Source organism: Polypterus senegalus, chromosome 9 (assembly GCF_016835505.1).
Source record: "Polypterus senegalus isolate Bchr_013 chromosome 9, ASM1683550v1, whole genome shotgun sequence".
NCBI classification, from domain to species: Eukaryota; Metazoa; Chordata; class Cladistia; order Polypteriformes; family Polypteridae; genus Polypterus; species Polypterus senegalus.
In genome coordinates, this window is record NC_053162.1 from 177,951,827 (window position 1) to 177,975,551 (window position 23,725).

General features: G+C 41.9%; 1 protein-coding gene across 2 annotated transcripts in view; it reads left to right on the forward strand.

The window, feature by feature from the left end:
• phf19 (PHD finger protein 19) overlaps nt 1–23,725 on the forward strand; it is a 158,763-nt gene that overhangs the window by 21,941 nt on the left and 113,097 nt on the right. For both annotated transcript variants that reach the window (XM_039764401.1, XM_039764402.1), the window contains exon 2: nt 9,491–9,686. In XM_039764401.1, the coding sequence (XP_039620335.1) occupies nt 9,495–9,686 (192 nt within the window). In that variant the 5' untranslated portion in view covers nt 9,491–9,494. The remainder of the gene's footprint in view (nt 1–9,490; nt 9,687–23,725) is intronic.

The window sequence follows — 23,725 nt, forward strand, 5'->3', positions numbered from 1 at the left end:
GCCAAGACCAAGCAGGGCATTCTCAATCCACCAGTGTGTCACACAAGTCACACTTTTACAGTGACAAGAAGCCCAGGCAGTCTGCTACATAAAACTCAGCCATTGTCTTTGGTGTAAAACTCCCATGATCATTTGTAGCAAGACAAATCCATGTTAAGTTTGTTAAAAAAGCCCTCCAAAGATGATTTTACCACTCGGCTAACTGATGGCTATCTATTGTAACTGCTGATGCCTTTTAACCTCGTCTTTAATCATTAACTGTGCACTATTAGTCATGCTGTGGGTTTTCAGTGAGCAGTTTACCGTTGACTTTGCTGAAGTTTCATATCCATTTTTCAGTTATTTAGGCTGTGGTTTAAATTTTGAGATGATTCAGCTTTCATGTACTGACAGAGGACGCAAAACGCAAAGAATCGTGAGGTTCTCAGGACGTGGAGCTGCAAACTGACTTTTTGATGCTTCTCAACCATTATGCTGCTATAAATGTCTTGCCTTTGTGAGTGTTAACGGTACCATATTTTACAGAATGATGGTGGAAAGAATTTGCTGGTCTGTGCCTCCACAATAACAACCCTTATTTGGACTCCTGGGAATAGAGGACTCCATTATGCACTTTGACATTGACCAGTTTTATTTTAATGCATGAAGCCAGTGCAGGGCCATCATAAAAGCATCGTAAGCCCCCGGGCAAAGTAGTGAGCTGGGGCCCCCTGCCTTGATAGTGTAGAAGATTGGCCTGGCTATGGACAGACACGCAGACCAACAATGTCCAGAACACACACGTGTATTATTCTTTGGCACAGCACAATGCACAAACCCCAGTAAAGCTCAGGCCTTTCTCCTTTTCTCTGACTGCCTCTACTCCTCTCCCACGAGCTCTGTTTTCTTCTTCCCGACTCTGGCTCGCTTGCTGGAGTGAGGTGGCCTCTTTTATACCACACCCGCAAGTGCTCCTCGATCAAGCTCCGGCAGCAAAGTGCTGCATGGGAATCCGGCTCCTCTTCTGGCAGCACTTCTGAGTGAGGCAGAAGTGCTGCAGACCACATCTCCGGAACTGTCCAGGCACCCCCCTGGTGTTGGCCACGGGCACATGCAGGGTTGAGCTTCTAAGCTACAATCCCTTGGCCCTGATGTAAACCAGGGGGGCTGCCCTCTCGTGTCCCGGGAGAGGTACTGCTGGTGATATGTCCACTCCCCAGTCCTCTCCTTTAAAGGGCGTCTATCACAATAGCAAAACGGAAACATCATGGACTCCTGAAGCCCCCAGCCAGTGCCCATATGTTCAGACAGCCCTGAGCCAGTGCCCATCCGGGAAGCACTGGACACAAAGCATGAACTATCAATGTCCAGGGTGCCAGTTCCCTGCAAGGTGCGTTCACTCATGGCACTAATTTAGGGTTGCCAGTTGAACTGAGGCATAGGAATTTGGGATGCGGGAGGAAAGCGGAGTACCTGAAGAATGACCCACACAGGAAATAATTTCTCTATTATAATAAAAAAAAAAAATCCTGGGACGAGACAAGACTTTATCAGAGAGACACTTACACGTCCCAGGAGACGAGTCTTTGTGGCAAGAGATTTAACCACACCCGGGGCCAGAAATAAAAGACAAAGAGTAGATGACAAAGTAGAACGTCGTAAAGAATTCAAAAACTTTGGCGCGATACACATGAAGAGCAGGTTAGAGATAATGGAAGTACTAAAATTTGAAAGTCTCAAAAAATGATAGTAAAGATCGCATTAGCGCAAACAAATGGAAATTATTACTCTGTGAAATAACGGAATAGCGAAAAGAGATCGAATATATTGTTCGGATTTAAACTTTAAGTCGGAGACTTGCACGTTGTCTAATTCGTGTTGCCATCAGGGAAAAGTAGTGTTTCTTACCAATGAGGAAGCGTATCCACGTGAATTAAAAGATTTGTTGTTTGGTGAAAGTGAAATCCACAAACGCGAGCAACAGAGACGCGTAGATAGATAGATAGATAGATACTTTATTAATCCCAAGGGGAAATTCACATACTCCAGCAGCAGTATACTGATACAAAGAAACAATATTAAATTAAATAGTAATAAAAATGAAAAAAAAAAAGAAAAAAATTTAAAAAATTAAAATAAAATTAACGTAGTAGCTGGTGCGCAGGCCTGATTTGGCAAGCGAAGCGAGCACGGGTTGAAGCCCCCTAGTAATAATAATAATAATAAAGTATTTATATAGCGCTTTTCTCACTGCTTAAAGCACTTCAGTGAGTGGCTGCCACTAATGTGTAGCATCCACCTGGGTGATGCGACGGCAGCCATTTTTCTGCTAGTATGTTCACCACACATGAGCTGTTATGTGGTGAAGGAGAGGGCCAATTAGAGACACGGGATGATTAGGGGCCCAGAATGACCAGGTTGCGGTGGACAATTTAGCCAGGATATCAGGATACACGCTGCTTTTTACAAGGGATGCCCAGGGATCTTTTATGACCCCAGAGAGTCAGGACCTTGATTGTACATATCCTCTCGAAGGACGGCACCATTTTTTATAATATGGTGTACCCAATACTGCGCTGTGGCATTGGGGTCCACACTCAGACCACAGGGTAAGAATCCCCTGCTGGACTTGCCAACACCTCTTCCAGAAGCAACCCAAGTTTTTCCAAAGTGGTGCCCCGCCCCAGGCCTAAACATAGTTAGCTTCAGGTAGGTGACCTCTTCTGACATGCAGGTGGTATGACTGCTGGCAAGGGGAGAACATGCAAACTCCATACAAACAAAGGCCAAATCCTCTTATGTGATATCATCCACTGTTCTCTGCTCTGTACTTGTAGCTTTTCTATTGCACTGAGGATGGCTTGTGTTCTGTTCTGTGTATTGTATTGTATTTACTCCCTTTTTTTTTTTTGAAACCCACTGCATGCCCAACCTACCTGGAAAAGGGTCTCTCTTTTCACTGCCTTTCTCAAGGTTTCTTCCATTTTTTTTTTTCCCTACAAGGGTTTTTTCGGGAGTTTTTCCTGTCTTTTTAGAGAGTCAAGTCCGGGGGTCTGTCAAAAGGCAGGGCCTGTTAAACCCATTGTGGCACTTCTTGTGTTATTTTGGGCAATACAAAAATAAATTGTATTGTATTTGCGCCAGAGACTCTCCAGGTGTATCACTATGCCATCATATTTAAATGCAATATAAGGTGGCACAGTAATGAAAAGTGCTGCTGATTGTGCAGGTGTGAACCCTGTGCTCAGTCACTGTGTATGTGAAGTTTGCATATTCTCGCCATGTTTGTGTGGGTTTTCTCCAGGTTCTTCCGCTTATCTGGTACGGAGTCGCAGGTGTAACCATCTTAGAAGTGAGGCCCATACGTTCCTTTTCACGTTGCCACATTTGCCAACGTATACTGTGTGACCCCAAGGTGTTCCCAGGCCATCTGGGAGATGTAATTCATCCAGCAAGCCTTGTTACTTCCTGGGGTCTCCACCTAGCTGCCTCCAAAGGCTGGCATCTGGCAGGCATGTGTATCAGATGCCCGAATTGCTTCAAATGGAGGGCCATCGGCTCTACTCTGAGCCTCTCCCGGATGTCTGCGCTTCTCTCCTTCTCTTCCTCCCACATCCCACAGATTGAGTTTGATGGTATGGATGCATACATGAATGGGTCTCATGATGGATTGGCACCCCATCCAGGGTTTATTTCTGCTTTGCACCCAGCGCGAGAGCACCACAACCCCCACAACCCTGAACTGGATTAACTGGTTTTTGAGAATGTTATAAGGTAATGGTAATCCTTGGTTTAAGGATGTTATGGTACTTTACAGTGGGGCTTTAAGAGTTTACTTTTATTCAGTAATTGGTGCATGATGCAAAGAAAGCCTTCAGTAATTTTTGCTGTGTTGCAGTAAGTGACTAATGGATGCATTACAGGCTGCTTCTATATTAAAGTGATTTTATTTGTGTTTATCCATCCATTCATTATCCAACCCGCTGTATTCTTAACTACGGGGTCATGGGGGTCTGCTGGAGCCAATCCCAGCCAACACAGGGCACAAGGCAGGAAACAAACCCGGGGCAGGGCGCCAGCCCACCGCAGTATTTGTGTTTATAAGCCTCTTTAAAACTAACCAAGGTTTTTGTTTTTTTAAGTCAATGTTAGCAGACCAATAAATGCATATAAATAACTCCTATCCCAAAGTATTACCAATATAAAGAGTAGGAATGTAATAATAACTGGATTTCGGAGGACTGGAACGGAGTACCAATCCATCACAGGGTCAAGTCATCTGAGCACCATGTCTTTGGAGAAACGAAAAGACAATTTTATTTACTCAGAGGAATGGCCATGTAGACGCCGAGTGAACGTGCAGAGTGCACAAAGATAGGGACTTGAACCCAGGGCCATGGATATATGAGGCTGCAGCACTTGCCACTGTGCTGCTAGATATGATACTGCACAGCACGACACAATGCAGATAGGCATCATATGGATAGAACTTGAAGCAGTATAACACGTTCACAATGGCCTATGGGTAGTTCAAACACGCACAGTGCAGCGCTCAGCCATTAGTCAAGCTGAACTAAAGGTCAGTTGAACATGGACACTCCACTGTCAGAAAGGGTAGGAACATTTAAGACTGGAGCCAGGAAGCTCTTCTTTATGCAAAGAGTTGTGAGAATCTGAAACAAACTATCAAGATATGGAGTTGAAACAGAAACCATGATAAATTTTAAGAAGGACCAGGATGAGATATGAGGATAGCTTGGCTATTAGCTAAACAAACTGGCTTGATGAACAGTGTGGTCTCTTATTGTTTGATAAATTTCTAATGATCTTAAGTTGAATGGATTTGGCAGACAATTGTATGTTTTTCATCAATGTAAAGATTTTAATGCATACAGAATTGCAATTGATTTAAGTTGATTTTTGATTGAGTTACATTATATACTATATTGGATACCGGAAATGGTGACACATTTCAGTACTTTCCTTAGTATGGTATTGAAATCTGAAATTTTGGTATCGTGACAATCCTACTTTCAACACCAACAAAAGCGCCTTAAACTCAAACCTATGCTGTGAAAGGAGGCCAAAACAAGAGTGAAGCGTCTTACGGGGGTCCCTGTAAGTAATCTCGCCACTGCATTTGGCACCAGCTGCAGATGACCTAAAGAGGACTGACTGATACCAAAATATAAAGAACTAGCTGATTACCCAGTGCCTTTGTTTACTGAGTGCAAGGGAAAAAAATGAAATGTAGTATGTAAATTATTAAGCAGTCAAACATTAACATGTAAGAAGTAAAGATACATTGAGCGGTACTGGCATGCTTTCGGGTAAAGTACATTTCAAAGGCGCTATAACACAACAGGTAAGTAGCACTAACCTCACCTTAAATGTATTGAGATCATCTCTCGGTAGCAGATCCCTTGTGAAAGGCGCTACACGACCGCTGTGGTATAGAAATGACATTTTCTATGCGATCCTGCAAATTTCTGCCTGACAACCTTGCACTACGTGCCTGTGATTTAAGAGAAAAATGATTCTGAGAAATGTGGACGCTGCCCTTCCATGCTTAATGGGCAAAAGGTCCAAACAATTCCCAAGTCCAAAAATTAACATGAAGAGGTCGGTACATCTTCTTTGATGTAAACCCTCCATTTTCTTAAAAGAATTCATCACAAAAGCAACCTTGAATGTTGCGGGGTTTTAGTGACCTGAACTCGCCTTAAGGGACAGTAAGTAGTCGTGAAGCGCAAATTACAAAGAGAGTTTTGCTTCGATGGCGCAGATTACACTCATTTGCAATGATTTCCACCGACGGGGCTCTCGGAGTGTCACAAACAGTGCGAGAACAGAGGACGCCACCCGAAACTGCAAAGCTTTCGACCCGGCAGAGCAGCCCGACATTCCGCGCCTCCCGGTGTCCACTTTGTTGTCACGACCCCCTCGCCTCTGAAGGCAGTGTTCGTGTTCACATTGTTTATAGCTCGGCGCAGTTAAAAAGTAGAAAGACACAAAGCTGTTTTCCTCATCTCTTCTAATATCAAGTACTGCCAATTAAAAAAAAAAAGTTATAATGTGGCAGTTTCCACGATAGTCACGTGGACGAATAAATAAAACTTCTCTGTCAGAACGCGCCTGGCGGCGAACGGCTCAGTGCTGGAGTCCACAGAGGAGGGCTGGGAGAGGGCGACGCGGGGCGCACTTCTATGGGATAGATCGGCGTTGTTGGTGTTTACTTCTTTTCAATATCAGTAAAGTAACTCTCACACAAATAATAACAATTCATAAAGACGATATAAAAATGGCGTCCACAAACAAAGTAATTAGTTCCTGTATTATAATATGTTCTGTGGTCATACGTAATTTCCGTTTCAAATCCGAAAAGAATTTTATATTTATAGATGACAGTAGTCCAGCCAACTAAAAAAAGATATCTATCTATCTATCTATCTATCTATCTATCTATCTCTATTATATAGTGCCTTTCACATCTATCTATCTATCTATCTATCTATTTATCTATAATAGATAGATAAATAGATAGATGTGAAAGGCACTATATAATGGAACTTTCTTTGTTCCCAGGGGGAAATTTGGCTTTTTACTGAAGCTCTTTAAATAAATAAATACATAAATATGTAAATGGACATATATACACACACAACAGAGTGACTAAAAAGAAGACGATTAAAAAGATAGAAAACCTCTGACTTGTCAGCCCCAGTCCCAGTGAGGAGCTATACAGGTGTATTGCCATTGGTGTAAAGGACCCCCAGTTGCATTTCTTGACCCTGCTGAAGGCTTCATTGGCTGAAAGTCCTCAGTGTTGGTGCATCACAGAGAGGATGTGCAGTGTTGTTCATAATAGCACTCAGTTTTGTCTTCATGTTCTCCTCTACTATGACCTCCAGGGGGTACAGAGGGCATCCTGTAACTGAGCCTGCTCTTTTAATTAGTTTGTTGATTCGGTGGGCCTTTTTTGATCTGATGTTATCAGCCCAACACCCAATACCGACCATCACAGAGTGGTAGGAGATGTGAAGGCTGTCGCTTCCTACATTAAAGGAATGCAGTTATCAAAAGTAAAAGAACATGCTCTGCCTTTTGCTCTGCAGTTCCTCGGTATGGTGAGACTAGTTCAATCTATCATTGATATCGACCCCCAAGTGTTTGTAGGAGTGCACCACATCAGCAACCACTCCCCGATTAGTAACTGGACCATAGAGGCTCTTTGTTTCAGGGAAAGTCCACAACTAGTTCCTTGGTTTTACTGCTGTGAAGTTGCAGACAATTTTCCAAGTTCTTCCCCTGACTCCTCTCCTCTGCCACATCCCCCTTATCAACGCACCCCATAAGTGCAGAATCATCTGAGAATTTCTGCAAGTGACCTGACCTGCTGTCATATTTATAGTCTGAGGTGTGAAGAGAGAAGCAGGCAGGTCTGATCCTTGTGGTGTTCCAGTGTTGATCACAGAGTTCTTGAGCCTCACAAATTGATGCCTGCCCTGACAGGGAATCCATTCTCAGTACCCCATAGGCTCATCCACCTGCATATCTCGTAATATCAGGAAAAGATTCTAAATATCAGGTAAAGATTTCAAGGCAAGAGCTTGTTTGAATATTTATTTAAACAGTTCAGTGTGAATTGTTTCAAAAGTAATAGTCCAGGTTGTGCCGATTGTAGCTGGCTAATTGGTCTTAGTCCTTACTGCTTATTCAGTTTGTTTGGGTTGAAGTAAGCTATGAGAAGAAACGTTAGAAAACAGGAGTAGCTCTCGGCCATTTTCATTTTGTAAAAGTAGCTCACAGGGGGAAAAAAGGTTGGAGACCCCTGCTCTAGAGAGTGTTATGTATGAAATTCCCAGGAGATCAGCTGGTACAGAAATACCCAAAGCAGCCTGTCTGTTGGCACCAACACTCATGCCATGGTCAAAATCACTGAGCACTCATTTTTCACCCATTCTGATGTTTGATGTGAACTTGAACTGAAGCTCCTTGCCCATATCTGCTGGATTTTATGCATTGCGCTGCTCACGCATGATTGGCTGATGACTGCCATTGTCATAGCCAATAATGCAGTATATTTGGAATTTTCTAGTAACCCTAGTGGTTTGGAAGTAACATATTTACAGTGTTTTCTATCTCCATCATCAGAGCCTCTATTTCATTTGGAGTGAAATTCTTTTTTTTTTTTTTTCTCCAAAGTTGGCGTTCCTTTGTCATTTTGGCAGGTTAGTCGTGAGTGATTTCTTGCTGTTTATATGGTGATTACTGTCTACCATAGAAGGATATTTGAGGTGTTCTCTGGGTGGAGATGATGTGTTCATTTGTGTGTGCAGGTTTAAGATGATTTGAAGATTTATAAACAAAGCATTGTTCTTCTTCTTCTAGGTACCCCATCCAAACAGGATGTTGGTGACTGTGGCCTTTCGTAAATCTCTGTTCCGTAAACTGTGCGTTCTTATCGAGTCTGAATCAGTCCTCACAAATGTCTCTGTTCTTCGTGATCTCTTCTTCCAGCAGCATCCTTTCTTTGCAGCGAGATCTTAAGAGAGCCTCCTCATTGGTAGTGAGGCTTGTCCAGCTGACTTTCATAATTGGCCTTAGGAACAACAACTCCTCTGGCGCAATTCTCTTTTCCATAGGTGGTGAAATTGTCCAGCACTCTGTTCGGTATGTGAGAATAGCGAAGACATAGCACTCTAGAATTCTGATGTTCGTCTTTATAATGATCCTGCTATTGCAAATAACCGTTTTAACTTTAACCATACTGATTGTAACACATCTGTAGTTAAAACCATTTACTCGTCTGACCATCTCGTTGGTAACTGTGATGTTGCAGATGGGAGTTTCTCTCTTCTTCGGCACAGCCATACTTTCTGGCCTTCACTAATAACTCTTAAGTAAGGGACCCTTTCAGGTGCTACCAGGTGGGCCAACTGGACTTGGGCTCAGAAGGGGCAGGGGTGACCACACCCTAAGGGACTAATGTTACAAGGTTCCAGGAGCCTGACTGTGAGACAGTTCCTGAGCAAGTTTTACTTAACCCATTTGTAAAAAATATGTAAACCATTAATGTGTCTTGATTTTGGAAAAAGATGTGCACCATGTCAATGGGTGTCATTAAATAGCTTGGGTTTTCAATGAAATTGCTCAGTCCCTGCAGCACCCGTTCAGTGGTATGCTGCTCTCATGAAGGTGCTGTTTTGTAATCTATGAGTCACTTGGTGTCCATCAGCATTCTAAAAACGATACTTGCTCCTGTATCGCAGTTTCAGTTTCTTTATAAGTTTAAGTGTTAACCATCGTAACTGAACGTGTGCAGAGTTGGTAGCATTGGCGGGTACTGACAAAATATGAAGGTCTCCTGATGTAAAAGGGAATCTCTTCAAGTTTAGTACATTTGTAGGCAAGCTCATGAATGGTTTCAGAATTATGCTGCTGCTGTGTTAGGCTTCAGCCTTCTGCAGTCCTAAATGAATTAATACATGCTTATTTTTTATCTCCAAAGAGCCATGGAGAATGGAGCACTGGAGCCTTCTCTCAGAGACATCTACGGAGCCACTTGCCACATGAAGCAGGAGTCTCTCCCATCGCCTACACCATCGGTGAAAGGCTGTGAGGATCTGGAAACCAAGCTTTCAGAGGGACAGTATGTGCTGTGTCGGTGGACAGATGGACTCTACTACTTGGGACGGATTCAAAGGGTAAGGTAAAGCAGTGGCTGCTGCCAATGATTTGTAGTTGAGACAAGAGAATAAGGTGGTGGATGGTCATCAAAAATCAAACACAGATGGATCAAAGAAAAGGTGAGAATGAATATCCTGTTTTGTAAGCATGTAGTGCAATGTTGCTAAGGGAGCAGAATTAATATTTGATTGCAGTCAAGTTGGCCACTTCACCCTCCATCTTCTCAATGACCCTGGAGAATATGTATCTCTTGGAATTCCGACCATGGATCGCAAACAGAAATTTCGCCCGAGTTTCTTTGCAGCCTTTGCCAATTTTCATAAGGCGTTTGACTCAGTTGATCAAGCCGACCTGTGGGACATCCTGAGACTTCGAGGGATCCCCTCAGTGTTGACAGGATATCATGGCCGGCCTATACACTGATACTGTGAGTACTGTGCAAAGTAGAGGCAGACCCATTGGGCATTTTTCCCAGTTGATTCTGGGGCCCGTCAAGGGTCTGTTTTGCTCCTACTCTGTTCAATGTTTGCACGGACTGGGTGGTGGGCAGGGTCGTGGGGTCTGGCGGCTGTGGGGCATCTGTTGGTGAAGAGAGATTTACTAATCTTGACTTTGCTGACAATGCTGTGATCTTCAATGGAGGCTCTGATGGGGGCTTTCCAAAGGCTGAATGAGGAGTCAGTCTGGGCTTGCAAGGGTCCTAATTAAAACCAAGAGCCAGTCCTTTAATGACCTCATGGGCATGGCCATCAGCATAGAGAGTAGTAGCATCTGCGTAGAGAGTGTCGACCTCGTCAAGAGGTTTACTTACCTCGGCAGTGACATTCATGTGACTCTGGTGACTCTTCCAATGAAGTCAGTAGAGGGATTGGGAGAGCATGGGGGGTCATGAGGTCACTGGAAAGGGGTGTGTGGAGCTCCCAATATCTCTGCAAAAGGCCGAAGGTCCAAGTCGTTAAGAGTCCTGTTGTCCCCTGTTTGCAAGACATGGATGCTATCCAGTGACCTGAGACAAAGAATGGACTCCTTTGGTGTCTTTTCAGATAATCCTTGGGTGCCGCTGGTTTGATTTTGTGTTGCTCACAGAGTCCCGAATGAGGCACATGACATACAATACAATACAGTTTATTTTTGTATAGCCCAAAATCACACAGGAAGTGCCGCAATGGGCTTTAACAGGCCCTGCCTCTTGACAGCCCCTCCAGCCTTGACTCTCTGAGAAGACAAGGAAAAACTCCCAAAAAAAAACCTTGTAGGGAATAATGGAAGAAACCTCCGGAAAGGCAGTTCAAAGACAGACCCCTTTCCAGGTAGGTTGGGTGTGCAGTGGGTGTCAAAAGAAGGGGGTCAATACAATACAATATATAGAACAGAACAAATCCTTAATACAGCATAATAATAAAAATTTTAGAAGTACGGAGCAGAATTCAACAGTAGATGATATCACATAATAAGATTTGGATATTTTTAGAGTCCTGGAGACCTCATCCATCAAGCTGCCTCCCCATTTGGTCATTCCACGGCTGAAACGTTGCTCGGCCAGCCAATCCGATGAAAGGACCCCTTTTTTCCATGATTCCTGTGATCTTCCTTCATCAGGTATGACTTTACCACAGGCAGGCAAACAACTTGGCAGGTGGGCTGTGGCACCAATTGCCACATTTGAGTACCGAGAACAGAAACAGAATAGGTGAGGGTTAGTAACAAATTATAACAATCATGTTACTTATGTTTTAGTGCTAATGACTAACAACAGAGATGCAGTCTGTACAGTTAATCAGCAGCTCTAGTCAGGGTGTGCTAAACTGAAGTCGTGAGTCTTCAGCCGGGATTTGAAAGCTGAGAGCGAAGGGGCACCTCTTATAGTAGCAGACAGACCACTCCACAGTTTAGGGGCCCTGTAACTAAAAGCTCGACCTCCCACTGTTATTTTATTAACCCTTGGAATCCTAAGCAGACCGGCATCTTGAGATCTTAATGTGCGCTCAGGTTTGTAAGTCATGATAAGTTCAGACAAGTAAGACAGACCTCGGCCATTTAATGCTTTATATGTTAAAAGGAGGATTTTGAAATCTGCCCTAAATTTAACCGGGAGCCAATGTAAGGATTTAAGAACTGGAGTTATGTGTTCGTATTTTCTTTTTCTTGTAATAATTCTTGCAGCCGCATTTTGGATTAACTGGAGGCTGTATAAAGAACAGTTTGAACATCCAGTGAACACCGCATTGCAGTAGTCAATCCTACTAGAGATAAATGCATGAATTAATTTCTCAGAATCCTGTTTATTTAGAAAGCGCCTTAATTTCCTAACATTTTTAAGATGGAAGAAACATGTTTTGGACAACTTTGTAATATGTGCTTTAAATGACATGCTAGAATCAAAGATAACTCCTAGATTGCGGGCTGATTCAGTAAAATTAATTGGGATTCCAACTGAGTTAAATGACGACAAAATATTGCTGTGATCAGCGCCATTCCCTCCAACAATTAACATCTCTGTTTTATCTGTATTCAAAGACAAGTAGTTCTCATTCATCCACTCCTTTAATTCACTAACACAACTAATTTAAGACAACATCGGAGAAACTTCATTTGATTTAAATGAAAGGTATAACTGGGTGTCATCTGCATACGAGTGACATGCATTGTGAGGGAGCCCCATTTACAGCAGTATGGCCATGTGGCATGATTCCCCAAGGGTTATCTGGCGGACATGATCCTCATTGGCTAGACCAGGCCAAGGGGACACCCACGTAATACCTGGCTATGTCAGCTAGATGGGTGAGACTGGACCGCGTGTCTGCCTAGGGCAGGGGTCCTCAATCCCAGTCCCGGAGAGCCGCAGTGGCTGCAGGTTTTTGTTCTGACCTGGTTGCTTAATTAGAAAGCAATTCTTGCCAATAAAGCACTAACAAGCTATGAAATTAAATTCACTCTGCTATGTCAGGTCATTCTCATATCCTAGATTTTCTTTCCCTTTGTATCATGCAAATGATTCGAAGGCTAAAATGGACGAGTAATTCTCAGTCCTTCACTTTTTTCTCTTCCAAGTATTTCATTAAACCCAATAGTGCAGATAAATACACACAGGTGTAAATGTAAATAAGCGAAATGGAGAAATGCTGCTCTCTCTCGTCATTTGCATGTTATTGATAATAAGGAGCAATTAAAATAGCTGTTTAAGACAAAATTAAGCAATAAGGGCTCAAAATCACTAAAGTGAAGCAGAAGTGTTACTTTAGCAATAAGTGCTTTTTATTAAGCAACTGGGATGGAGCAAAAACCTGCAGCCACTGCGGCCCTCCAGGACCGTGATTGAGGACCCCTGGCCTAGGGAGTTGTCAACCAGGATACTGAGCTGATTTGTTGTGTGGTGGGTGCGGCAATGCACTGTACCAGTGCATGCTCCCCAACCTGACCTGACCTGACCTGAAGCTGTCATCAGCATCTCTTCCATTGTAGAGAGGAGTGTGGTCTTCCTTCTGCCCCCTACGGTCTGAAGTGGACATGACAAGTTTCTTCTACATATGGGCACATGTATTGGTTGACTACTGCTCATTCACTTTGTTTCCAGATGCTTACTCTTGGCAGTATGAGATTTATGCTAAAGCAGTAACAAATTACAAAAACACTATACATTAGGTTCAGATAACATGAAATGTAAAAACCTTAACATATAAAGGAAAACAGACTACAATAACACTAAAATCCGTAATTTTGATTTTGCCGTGGAGTATAATGAAATACGTTTGTGCCTTACTAATTCAGTTATCATTGGCTTAAAAGTATACATTCATCTCACCGATCTAGCACTGCTAATCAGTAAATACAGTAGAGTGTTTACTGTTTATATGTGCAGAAATCTTTAAAGAGTAAAGAGCCATGGATGAGTTTACTGTGCTAATGGACTTCAGCAGTGGTGTGGTTGACAGAGTCACCATTTTTAGAAATCAGTTAGACTTTTGTGCTCATGATGATGAGTGGCTGCCAAATCCCGTCCATAAGGACCTCAATTAGCCTCTGCATACCATCCTTAGGAGCTCTACTTCATGTAAGTGTCAGATTTTAGTGGAGGTGCAAGGCCTCCGTACACTAACTGAGAAAATTTTTAGGATGACTATACTAAAACTGGGAAGGGTCTATTTTTGCTGTCAAAGCACCCTCAGATCTTTCTGGTATGAATCCCATAAGATGTTAGACACATTCTGGTCCATGTTGACATGATTACATCCCCCAATGTTTGCAGATCTGCCAACTTAACATGAATGCTGGATACCTCCCATTCTACCACATTCCAAAAGTGTTCAGATCTGGCGATTGGGAAGATCACCGAAGAGCGCTTAACTCCTTGTTATGTACGTGAAACCAGTTTGAGATGACTTTTGCTTTGTGACATGGTGCATTTTCATGCTGGAAGTAGCCATTTGAAGATGGGTCAATCTTGGTCATGTAGAGATACACATGGTCAGCAACAATATTCGATAGGCTGTGTCATTCAAACAGTGGTTGATTGGAATTAATGGGCATAACATATGCCAAGAAAACACGCCCCACACCATTACATGACCAATACCAGTCTGGACTGTTGACACAAGGCAGGGTGAGTGCATGGATTCATGCTGTTGACCCTACCATCTGTGTGCCTCAGACCAGGCCTCATTTTTCACATCTTCATGCTGTTCAGTTTTGATGAGCCTGTGCCGATTGCAGCCTCAGCTTTCCATTTTCAGCTGAGAAGAGTGAAACCGGATGGGTCTTCTGCTGTTGTAGTTCACCCGCCCCAAGGTTCAACGAGCTGTGCATTCTGATACGCATTTCTGCTCACCACAGTTGTACAGAGTGGTCATCTGAGTTACCGTAGCCACTCTGTCAGCTCAACTCAAGTCTGGTCATTCTAACCCCTCTCATAGGTATTTCTGTCCATGGAGCTGCTGCTCAAAGTTATGTATGAAATTCTCAGGAGATCAGCAGGTACAGAAATATTCAAAGCAGCCTGTCTGGCACCAACAATCAGGCCATGGTCATATTCAATGAGCACACATTTTTCACCCATTCTGATGTTTGATATGAATTTAAACTGAAGCTCCTCACCCGTATCTGCTGGATTTTATGCATTGCACTGCTCACTCATGATTGGCTGATTATATATTTGAATGAATAAGCAGTGTTCCTAATAAATTGCACAGTGAGTGCATATGCCTAGGTTTCTTACAATCTGGACTTGTATATAAGTTGAGAGTATCTAAGCCTGAGTCTGAGTCCTATCCTGGCTGCTTAAATGATTTTTGTCCCTGCTTTATTGACTGCCATTGTCATAATGCCATGTATTTAGATTTTTCTAGTAACCCTAGTGGTTTGGAAGTAATTTATTTACCATGTTTTCTATCTCCATCATCAGAGCCTCTATTTCATTTGGAGAGAAATTCTTCTTTTTTTTCTCCAAACTTGGTGTTCCTTTGCCATTTTGGCAGGTTAGTCATGGGTGATTTCTTGCTGTTTATATGGGGATTACTGTCTACCTTAGAAGGATATTTGAGGTGTTCTCTGGGTGGAGACGATGTGTTAATTTATGTGTGCGCAAGTTTAAGATGATTTGTGATTTATAAACAGGCCTTGAGAAGGAAGGATTTATAAACCTTTTTTTCACGCTTATAGATCTTTAATATATTGTTCATAGAAACTTTTTAGCAAATAGTTGTGTGCTCAGATTTAGGGTCATTCTACACACTGAAGCATCACACATGAGTAATGATGTTTGTGATTAACAGGATGTAGTCGCATAGAGTTCCTGTATCCGGAATAATGCCAAGTAGAGATCAAAGAATGAAAATAAAGTGAATTAAGGCTTTATTTTTTAACTAACCTCAATGGAGGAATGAAATGGTGGGAGATAGATAGCTAGATAGACAGTCTATCTATCTATTATATAGTGCCATTCACATCTATCTATTACTGTATATAGTGACATTCATATCCTGTCTGTCTGTCTAACAATAGATAGAAAAGAAAAAATCTGCTTCTTTGGCCCTAGCTACACAGATTTGTATCCCTGTCTGCCAGGTTAGGTGGCTCACCACTTTCCTATTATTATGTGCCACTTTAATGTGTGCCCTCTTAGACCGCCCCTTTCTCTAACACCCACCCCTTTGTCCCTGGACTCTCTTCCTACCACCAGTAAAGTGCTTGCCTACACCTTTAACTCCTGACTCTACCCTCAATAACCCTTTGGCTGTGACGTGGTTTTACTTAATCTCAGAATGACTTTTGGCTTCAGGGTTAGCTAAATAGAGTCAATTTTTGTTATCTGCGAGATTTACATTCCTCAAAAACCCAGCAGATACAGAAACAACGGGTAGATAAATCGATAGATGATAGTGAAGCTTTTAAAAAATGGAGTTAGGTTCCAGCAGGATACCAGCTTGGGGGTAGGACTAAGGGCAGAGGTGGAATTGGTTGGACATGCCAGGCCTCCACTCTCATCCTTTGAGTCTTGGTACTGATCATTAGACAGGTTCATCAAAGGAAACATTTTATGGATCACAGATTAATGGAGCATCCAATGAGTCCATTCATAACTGGGAGTCGGCTGCCTCCAAAGTTAAATCATTTATTTGCGGGGACTTGTAGTGTAGATACTCCCTGGAGAGTGTGGTCATGTGGTCGGTGGGTGCAGCCACAGATCCTGGTCGTATAGTGAGTCAATTTATTTTTGACGATGTTCAATAAAATGAATAATTGATTGTAAAAAAAGGCAACCTGCTTGAATTTGTGAGTGACTGCAGCAGGGCCAATCCGCAGATCTTACTAAACCATCCAGTCGACAGTCAGGATGGGCGGTGTGTACAAAGGTACAAAGCTTTTGACTCACACTTACTGAGAATTCCTTGTTCGTGGGGAACTGTTGCAAGCCCCAGTCCCCATCATGAAATGGAGTTCAGCAGCTTACTCATGGTAGACATTCATTGATCTATTCAGTGTAGGGTGCAGGCAGCCCAAGACATCACAGACCTCAATCTCACAATTCACTGCTGTGTGATAGGCCCCTCAGATTTTTTTTTCTTGCTGTGCATGGTCACAAATAAGCATGATTAGACCACAGGTCTCACAAAGTGGGTTACACTTTCATAATAGTGGATAAGTGAATCTCCTGGATCACAATCCGTGGATAGTGATGGCTTACTCTATTAACTTGAGTAATCAGGTCAGAACTCCCTCTAGTAGACTTCTCTATCTGTTAAAGCAGCAGTTCCCAAATTCGATCCTGGGGACTCCCTAAGGCTGCAAGTTTTTGTTCCACCCAGACTCACAATCAGTATTAATAACTGATAATAACAAACCTCATTTAATTAGTGGGTCTGTTTCCTCTTCTCTTAGTCTGCATTCAGAAAAGCACAACTGGATATTTTTTACATTTTTTAAGACATTTAGAAATATTCCTGTTTTTGCTATAGCTGTAATGATGAAAGGATGCAACTACTTCAGCGTCAGACCTATCTATTAATAAAAAAATGGATTAAATAACCAGAACACCTGGAATAGCAGATGAACATACTGTTTAAAAAGTACGTTTTCCCCCCATATAACTGCTCTGTATATTTTAATAGAAATATTTCCGACTTCTTCTATTTCTTCTTTGTCTTCATCATTTCTAACTTCTGTGTGGGGTCGATGTGTTTGATCAGCTTTCTACAAACAGCTCTGTCCTGCACCTCCTCCCCTGTCAGGCCCTTTTCCTTCAGATCTTCTTATTCTTAATCCATCCACTTTGGCTTTGTCCTCCCTCTCTTACGTTTCCCCAGTACTTCCATGTTCATCACTCGTTTGTCCACATTTTCACTATCTCTCCTCATCCCATGTTCATACCACTTTAATTTACTTTCCAGTACTTCCTTAGATTTCTCTCACACTTTTGCTCTCATTTCTTATTCTGTCTTTCTATGAATCTCCACACATCCATCTCAACATTCTCATGTTGGCTCCCTTTTACTGCCCTTGTCTCAGCTCCATTCATCATTGCTGGTCTTACCACAATCTTAAAAACATCACCTTTAAACTTCACCGTAACTCTTCCATCACACAATACTGCTGATACGTTCTTCCAACTGTTCCATCCACACTGCACTCTGTGGGTGATCTCTACATTTAATTCTCCATCTTGGGCTACCACTAATCCTAGCTATTTAAACCTATCCAAGCTATTCAACATCTATTCCTGCAGACTAACTTTTGGATTCTGGTTATCATTAAGCATCATATATTCTGTCTTTTTCCTGTTTATTTTTAACCCTCTCAGTTTTTTGATTTTCTACTGCACATTGACCCTAAAACACAGACACTGGCAATTAACAGCTTACATAATTAGTTTAAAAACAAAGGTTAATTGGAAAAAAACCCTGCAGCCACAGTGGGTCCCCAGGACTAAGTTTTGGAACCACAATATTGAAGTATTGGGAGTTCAATGCAGCTCTCCGGCTGCCTGCACTAATACTGGAACCAGCATGGTCTCGGACGTGCTCTTCTGAGATTGGGTGCCTGTTTTGTCTTGTTAGAGTTCTCTATTACTCTGCTTTTCCTTTTTGTATTATTAATGTGTATCCTTTGTCAGAATGCCTCATTTCTCACAGTAGAGTGTTGTACCTTGTTAGCCATAGACTGATACAGGAGAAAGTACGGTGAAATGACACCTTTTATTGGCTAACTGAATACAGTAGATTACAAATGCAAGCTTTCAAGGCAGCTAAGGCCCCTTCACCCCTACAACTTGCCTGATGAAGGGCCTTAGCTGCCTTGAAAGACTGCATTTGTAATCTATTTAGTTAGCCGATAAAAGGTGTCATTTCACCCTACTTTCTCCTGTATCATATCACACAGACATACCACTGTTTATAAGGTATTGTAGTATATGACTTCTCCCCACCTTCCCCTCTACATTTATAACTTCAGGCAATTAGGTGTAGTAAAAGACCCACAGGAATTAAGTTACACTTTAAATAATGTATTATTGATAACTAGGGGTCTCTTTCCCCTGCTCCCTTCGCTCGCCAACCCCTAGTGCCCACCACTTCTGCCGCTCGTGTATGGTGAAGCGGATGTACAATTTAAACAGATTGTTAATTTCGTGGGAATTGTTACATATGCATAATAGAACTAATTATTTTACATTACAACGTGTAATTAACAATAGTAAAACATAATAAATTGAAAGAAAATTATGTTTTATGTTGCGTTAGAGTTATTCATTACGTTATACATTTTTGTTCTGTTTGGCTTTGAAATTAACACACAAATACTTTTTAAATCTATACTTTTACTGTAAAACATCAGTAAAAACAATATTTGGAATTAATTTTTTGTCAATATCGCATTGAATTTTGCTTCCGTGTTTGGGCTTACATCGTGACAATGCAATGTATGTAGCTGACTGTGAGTGAATATCGTTTCTTTCTCTGTCTTTAAATGTTTGTCCCTGTGATCTGTTAGTTGTCATAGCAAAAGCTATTTTAACAAGAAACTGTAAATGTTTTAATATGAATGGCATATCAAGATCTCCTTTGGTGTCTAATGTTATCCCGAGAAGATGTACTACATTACCTTTCTTGTCGCCTGTTCAGATTTCACATGTCAGAATTGTTCGACCAATTTTGAATACAGCTAATCTTGTCCTATTACGTAGCTCATCACTCAGACATAAATTACGCAATATCATTACCATACATCCTTCTTTCTACATTAATTCGACCAGACGGTGCTAGCAGTTGTAGATATTCTCCGTGATATTGTATGTTGATGTTTTCATCTTCCACACCATCACCACCAACTGTTTCAGCAGAGTCTATTGATACGTATTTAACCAATTTGCAGTCTAACCGATCGATAATTTTCGCATTAATTCGTTTGATCTCATCGTTTCTCAGTGCAAGGATTGCACCTGTACTCATTTCTTTTGTTGATAACCCTTCAGGATGAAATTCTTCAATAAGATTTGGACATAATAAGTCTTTTATTGGGAACTTAGAGAGGAAAACGTAAAAATTAATAAGAGCTGAGAACTGTGTCTGTCAAAAGCATTCACACAAATGAGAGGTGAGAGGACCGCGGGCGTGGGCCATTAACCGGAAATGGTTGAGACAAGGGCGGGACTTCTCTCTTGGCAATAGTCTAGTCTCATCTTAAGATTTTTTTTTTTTATAATAGAGGGATATTATTGTTAATAATAACAATAAAAAAGTACAAGTGAATATTAGCAACCATACAACCTGATAAATGGTGATGGCGGCACACAGACATGTTAGTTACTTAAAATGTCTCTGGTTAAGACATCATTTTTGGTCAGCTTTCCACAGAACTGGACGCATGCCTCTGTTAATATGGCTGCCAAGCTGTGCTCTTCATTGTGTTGTCCTTTTCATGGAAATGGTGTGTGAGATGCTTCTCTATCATGATGGTGTAAGAGAGTAGGGGGGGAGTAAAGCAAGCAAATTTATACATTCTCTGTCCAAACCCTACAGCCAATAGGGTGTCGTGGTACTCAAAGGCTTCTGATTTAAAACCAAAAAGCCCACTTTAGACCAGCAGAATTCCTGTGTGACACAATGGGCTTCACACCTGCCCCCAATACCATTTGTTAAGCTGATGCTTGCCAGCTAGGTAGTCTGGCTTTCTTGTAGAGATTGATTGAGAAAGTCCTGCAGAGAATCCCTTGCCAATCTGGTTTTAAGCGCTTCACCCGACTCAGTCCTAAAGAGGGGGGCATCAACCCATTGCAGTTCTTATCAATGATATAGCACTAATATTACATTGCTTTGTCTAAGTTACATATTAAGACAAAATACAAAATATCTATCAACGCATATACAAAATTTCACACCACAGCAGTGCCCTCTATTGGCCAGGAGATGTTGCTGCCCCTTACACTGACTGGTTACCCTGTTGGACTAGGTCTGTCCTGCGTTGGTGGACAAACGGTTTTGTACTGTCTAGGACTGATTCAGAGGGCAAGGTGTAGCAGACTGCTGGCTCTGGTCTATATAAAAGGATAATATGACTGATGGTCTTTACCATTCATATACTGGTGGATTAAAGAAAAGTTGGGAATGGATATCCTGTCCTGTATGTACATAATGCGAGGTGACAGTGTGAGTGGAGGCTGAGCTAATCTGAAACATTATTTTACTAATGTCATGCCGGTCGCTTCACTCTCTTAAGAGAGCAGATATATGTGTAGGACGTTTACAAGTCGGGCCGAGGACGCCCCTTAAACGACTTGTTCCACTGAGTCAGCCGGCTCTGAGTCACTTTATTATATAAAACTATTTCTGTTCGACTTGGCAGCTAAGCTTTTCAGATTAAGCTGTGTAATTAACTAATTCTCCAACAGGAGCAATTAAATCAGAGCAGATTACACTGAAATGAACATAGCCTTATTAAATTAAGTTTCGCTTCTCTCTCATCTCTGCGGGAGCTGTAGGCCACTAATCCATTAGGGGTGTCTGTCTGGGGGCACAAAAGCTGTCATACAAAAGGTCTCCATGGAAAGGAATTTTTGAGATCAGTCAGAGCCTAATTGTGACCAACTAGAGCTGCTCATAAAGAGCTAACATTAACAATGGAAAAAAGCTGGCAGTGTGGAGACTCCCACCCAGCCTTGCACCTGGCCTGAGACAGCTGACGCTTATCCTGGGACAGTTCTTAGCCCTAGAGGTTTTGTTACACTCTTCTGTAGGGCTGCTGACCTTACACAGATTACTAGATCAGTGGCGCCTTGACTTTTCTAGTAGAGAGCAGGACCAGTAGGAACAATAATTAAGGAAAAGATCGAGCAGCCCATGTCTAGAACAGGTGTATTAGCAAATATCAATATGAGTTCAGACAGGGAAGGTTGTGTTTCACTAATATCATGGTAATATATAAGGAAGCAACAAAAGCAAATCACCAGAGAGGTGCATATGACATTAGTCTTTTAATAAGATGGAGAGCTAAAGGGTTGTGATCAAACTAAATAAAGTGGGAATTTACAGTGCTGTGTGTAGGTGGGAACAAGATTGGTCCAAACTTTTACGAAGCAAAGAATTGTAGTGAGGGGAACTTTTTCAGAATTAGGTAATGTTAAGAGTGGTGTCCCTAGGAGTCAGTCCTAGGGCCACCGCTCTTTTTCTTCTTCTTCCTCTTCAACTGTTCCCACTTCTATGTGGGAGTTCTCTGCAAAAAATGAATTTTGCTGCTCTTCACTACTTAGAAGAGAAGGACCTGGGAGTCATAGTGAACTCAACACTGTCTACATCTAGACAGTGGACAGAAGTGATCAAGAAAGCTAACAGGTAAGTTCAGTTATAAGTCGAACGAGGTTATATTTAAGTTTTATGTAACGCACTAGGGAGGCCTCACTGGATAGGAATATAATTAATAAGCTGGTTAAGTTTGCAGATGATGCCAAGATAGGTGGATTGGCAGATAATTTGGAATCCGTTAAATCATTACAGAAGGATTTGGACAGCATACTGGCTTAGGCAGATTTGTGGCAGATGAAATTTAATGTCAGTAAATGTAAAGAATTACACATAGGAAGTAAAAATGTGAGGTTTAAATACACAATGGGAGGTCTGAAAATCGAGAGTCCACCTTATGAGAAGTATTTAGGAGGCGTAGTGGACCCTAAGCTATCGACTTCCCGAGTGTTCATGCTACAAAAAGGACATAGAAAAGGTCCAGAGAAGAGTGACAAGGCTGATTCAGGGGCTACAGGGTATGTGGAAAGATTAAAGGAGCTAAGCCTTTTCAGCGATTAAGAGGAGACCTGACTGAAGTGTTTAAAATGATGACGGGATTAGTCCAGTGGATCGAGACTCTGACTTTAAAATGAGTTCATCAAGAACACGGGGACACAGCTGGAAACTTGCAACGGGTAAATTTCGCACAAACATTAGGAAGTTTTTTCTTTACACAGAGAACCTTAGATACTTGGAATAAGCGACCAAGTAGTGTGGTAGACAGTAAGATATTTCAAAACTCAATGTGATATTTTTTTAGAAGAAATAAGTGGATAGGACTGGCAAGCTTTGTTGGGATGAATGGCCTGTCCTCGTCTGGATTGTTGTACTGTTCTCACATGTGAGTACAGTGTTCAGTTTTAGTCTCCATATTTTAAAAAGGTATCAGCAGCTTTAGTGAAAGTCCAAATGGGAGCAATTAGGTTGATTCTGGGAGTAAGTGGTATGAGCTATTTTAGAGAGATTGAATGAGTTTTAGTTAAAGCAAGCTTAGATTAAGAAGTTACATGATTGAATTGTATGCAGTTATGAAGAGAATTAGTCCAGTAGATCCCAATTGTTAGTTTAACATAAATTCTGCAACAAAAACACATGGACACGGTTTGGAAACTTATTAAGGGCAGATTTCGCTCAAGCGTTAGAAAGTTCTTCTTCATGCAAAGAACCACAGAAACAATCAAATAAACAAGCAAGTAGTGTGGTAGAGAGTAAGACTCTAGAGACCTTCAAAACTTGATTCTGTGTAATTCTGGACAATCAAGATGAACGGCACGAATGTTAGCCTTAATGGAATTTTCCTGTCAGGTCGTTCTCAATGGGATTAAGGTTTGCAGAGTTTCCTGGCCATGGACCCAAAATTTTGATGTTTTGTTCCCGAGCCACTTAGTTCTCACTTTTGCCTTATGGTCCGGTGCTCCATCATTGTTGGTCACCAAACTGTTTTTGGATGGTTGGGAGAAGTTGCTCTCGGAGGATGTTTTGGTCCCATCCTTTATTCACGGCTGTGTTCTTAGGCCACATCGTGAGTGTGCCCACTACCTTGGCTGACATGAATGGTCCCAGGTTGCTTTACTGTTGGCATGACGCAGGACTGATGGTAGAACTCACCTTTTCTTTTTTCCGGATGCTCCGAACAATTGGAAAGGGGATTCATCAGAGAAAATTACTTGACCCCAGCAGTTTTCAGCAGTCCAATCCCTGTACCTTTTGCAGAATATCAGTCTGTCCCTGATGTTTTTCTTGGCTTCTTTGCTGCTCTTCTTGACACCCACTAGGCCATCCTCCAAAAG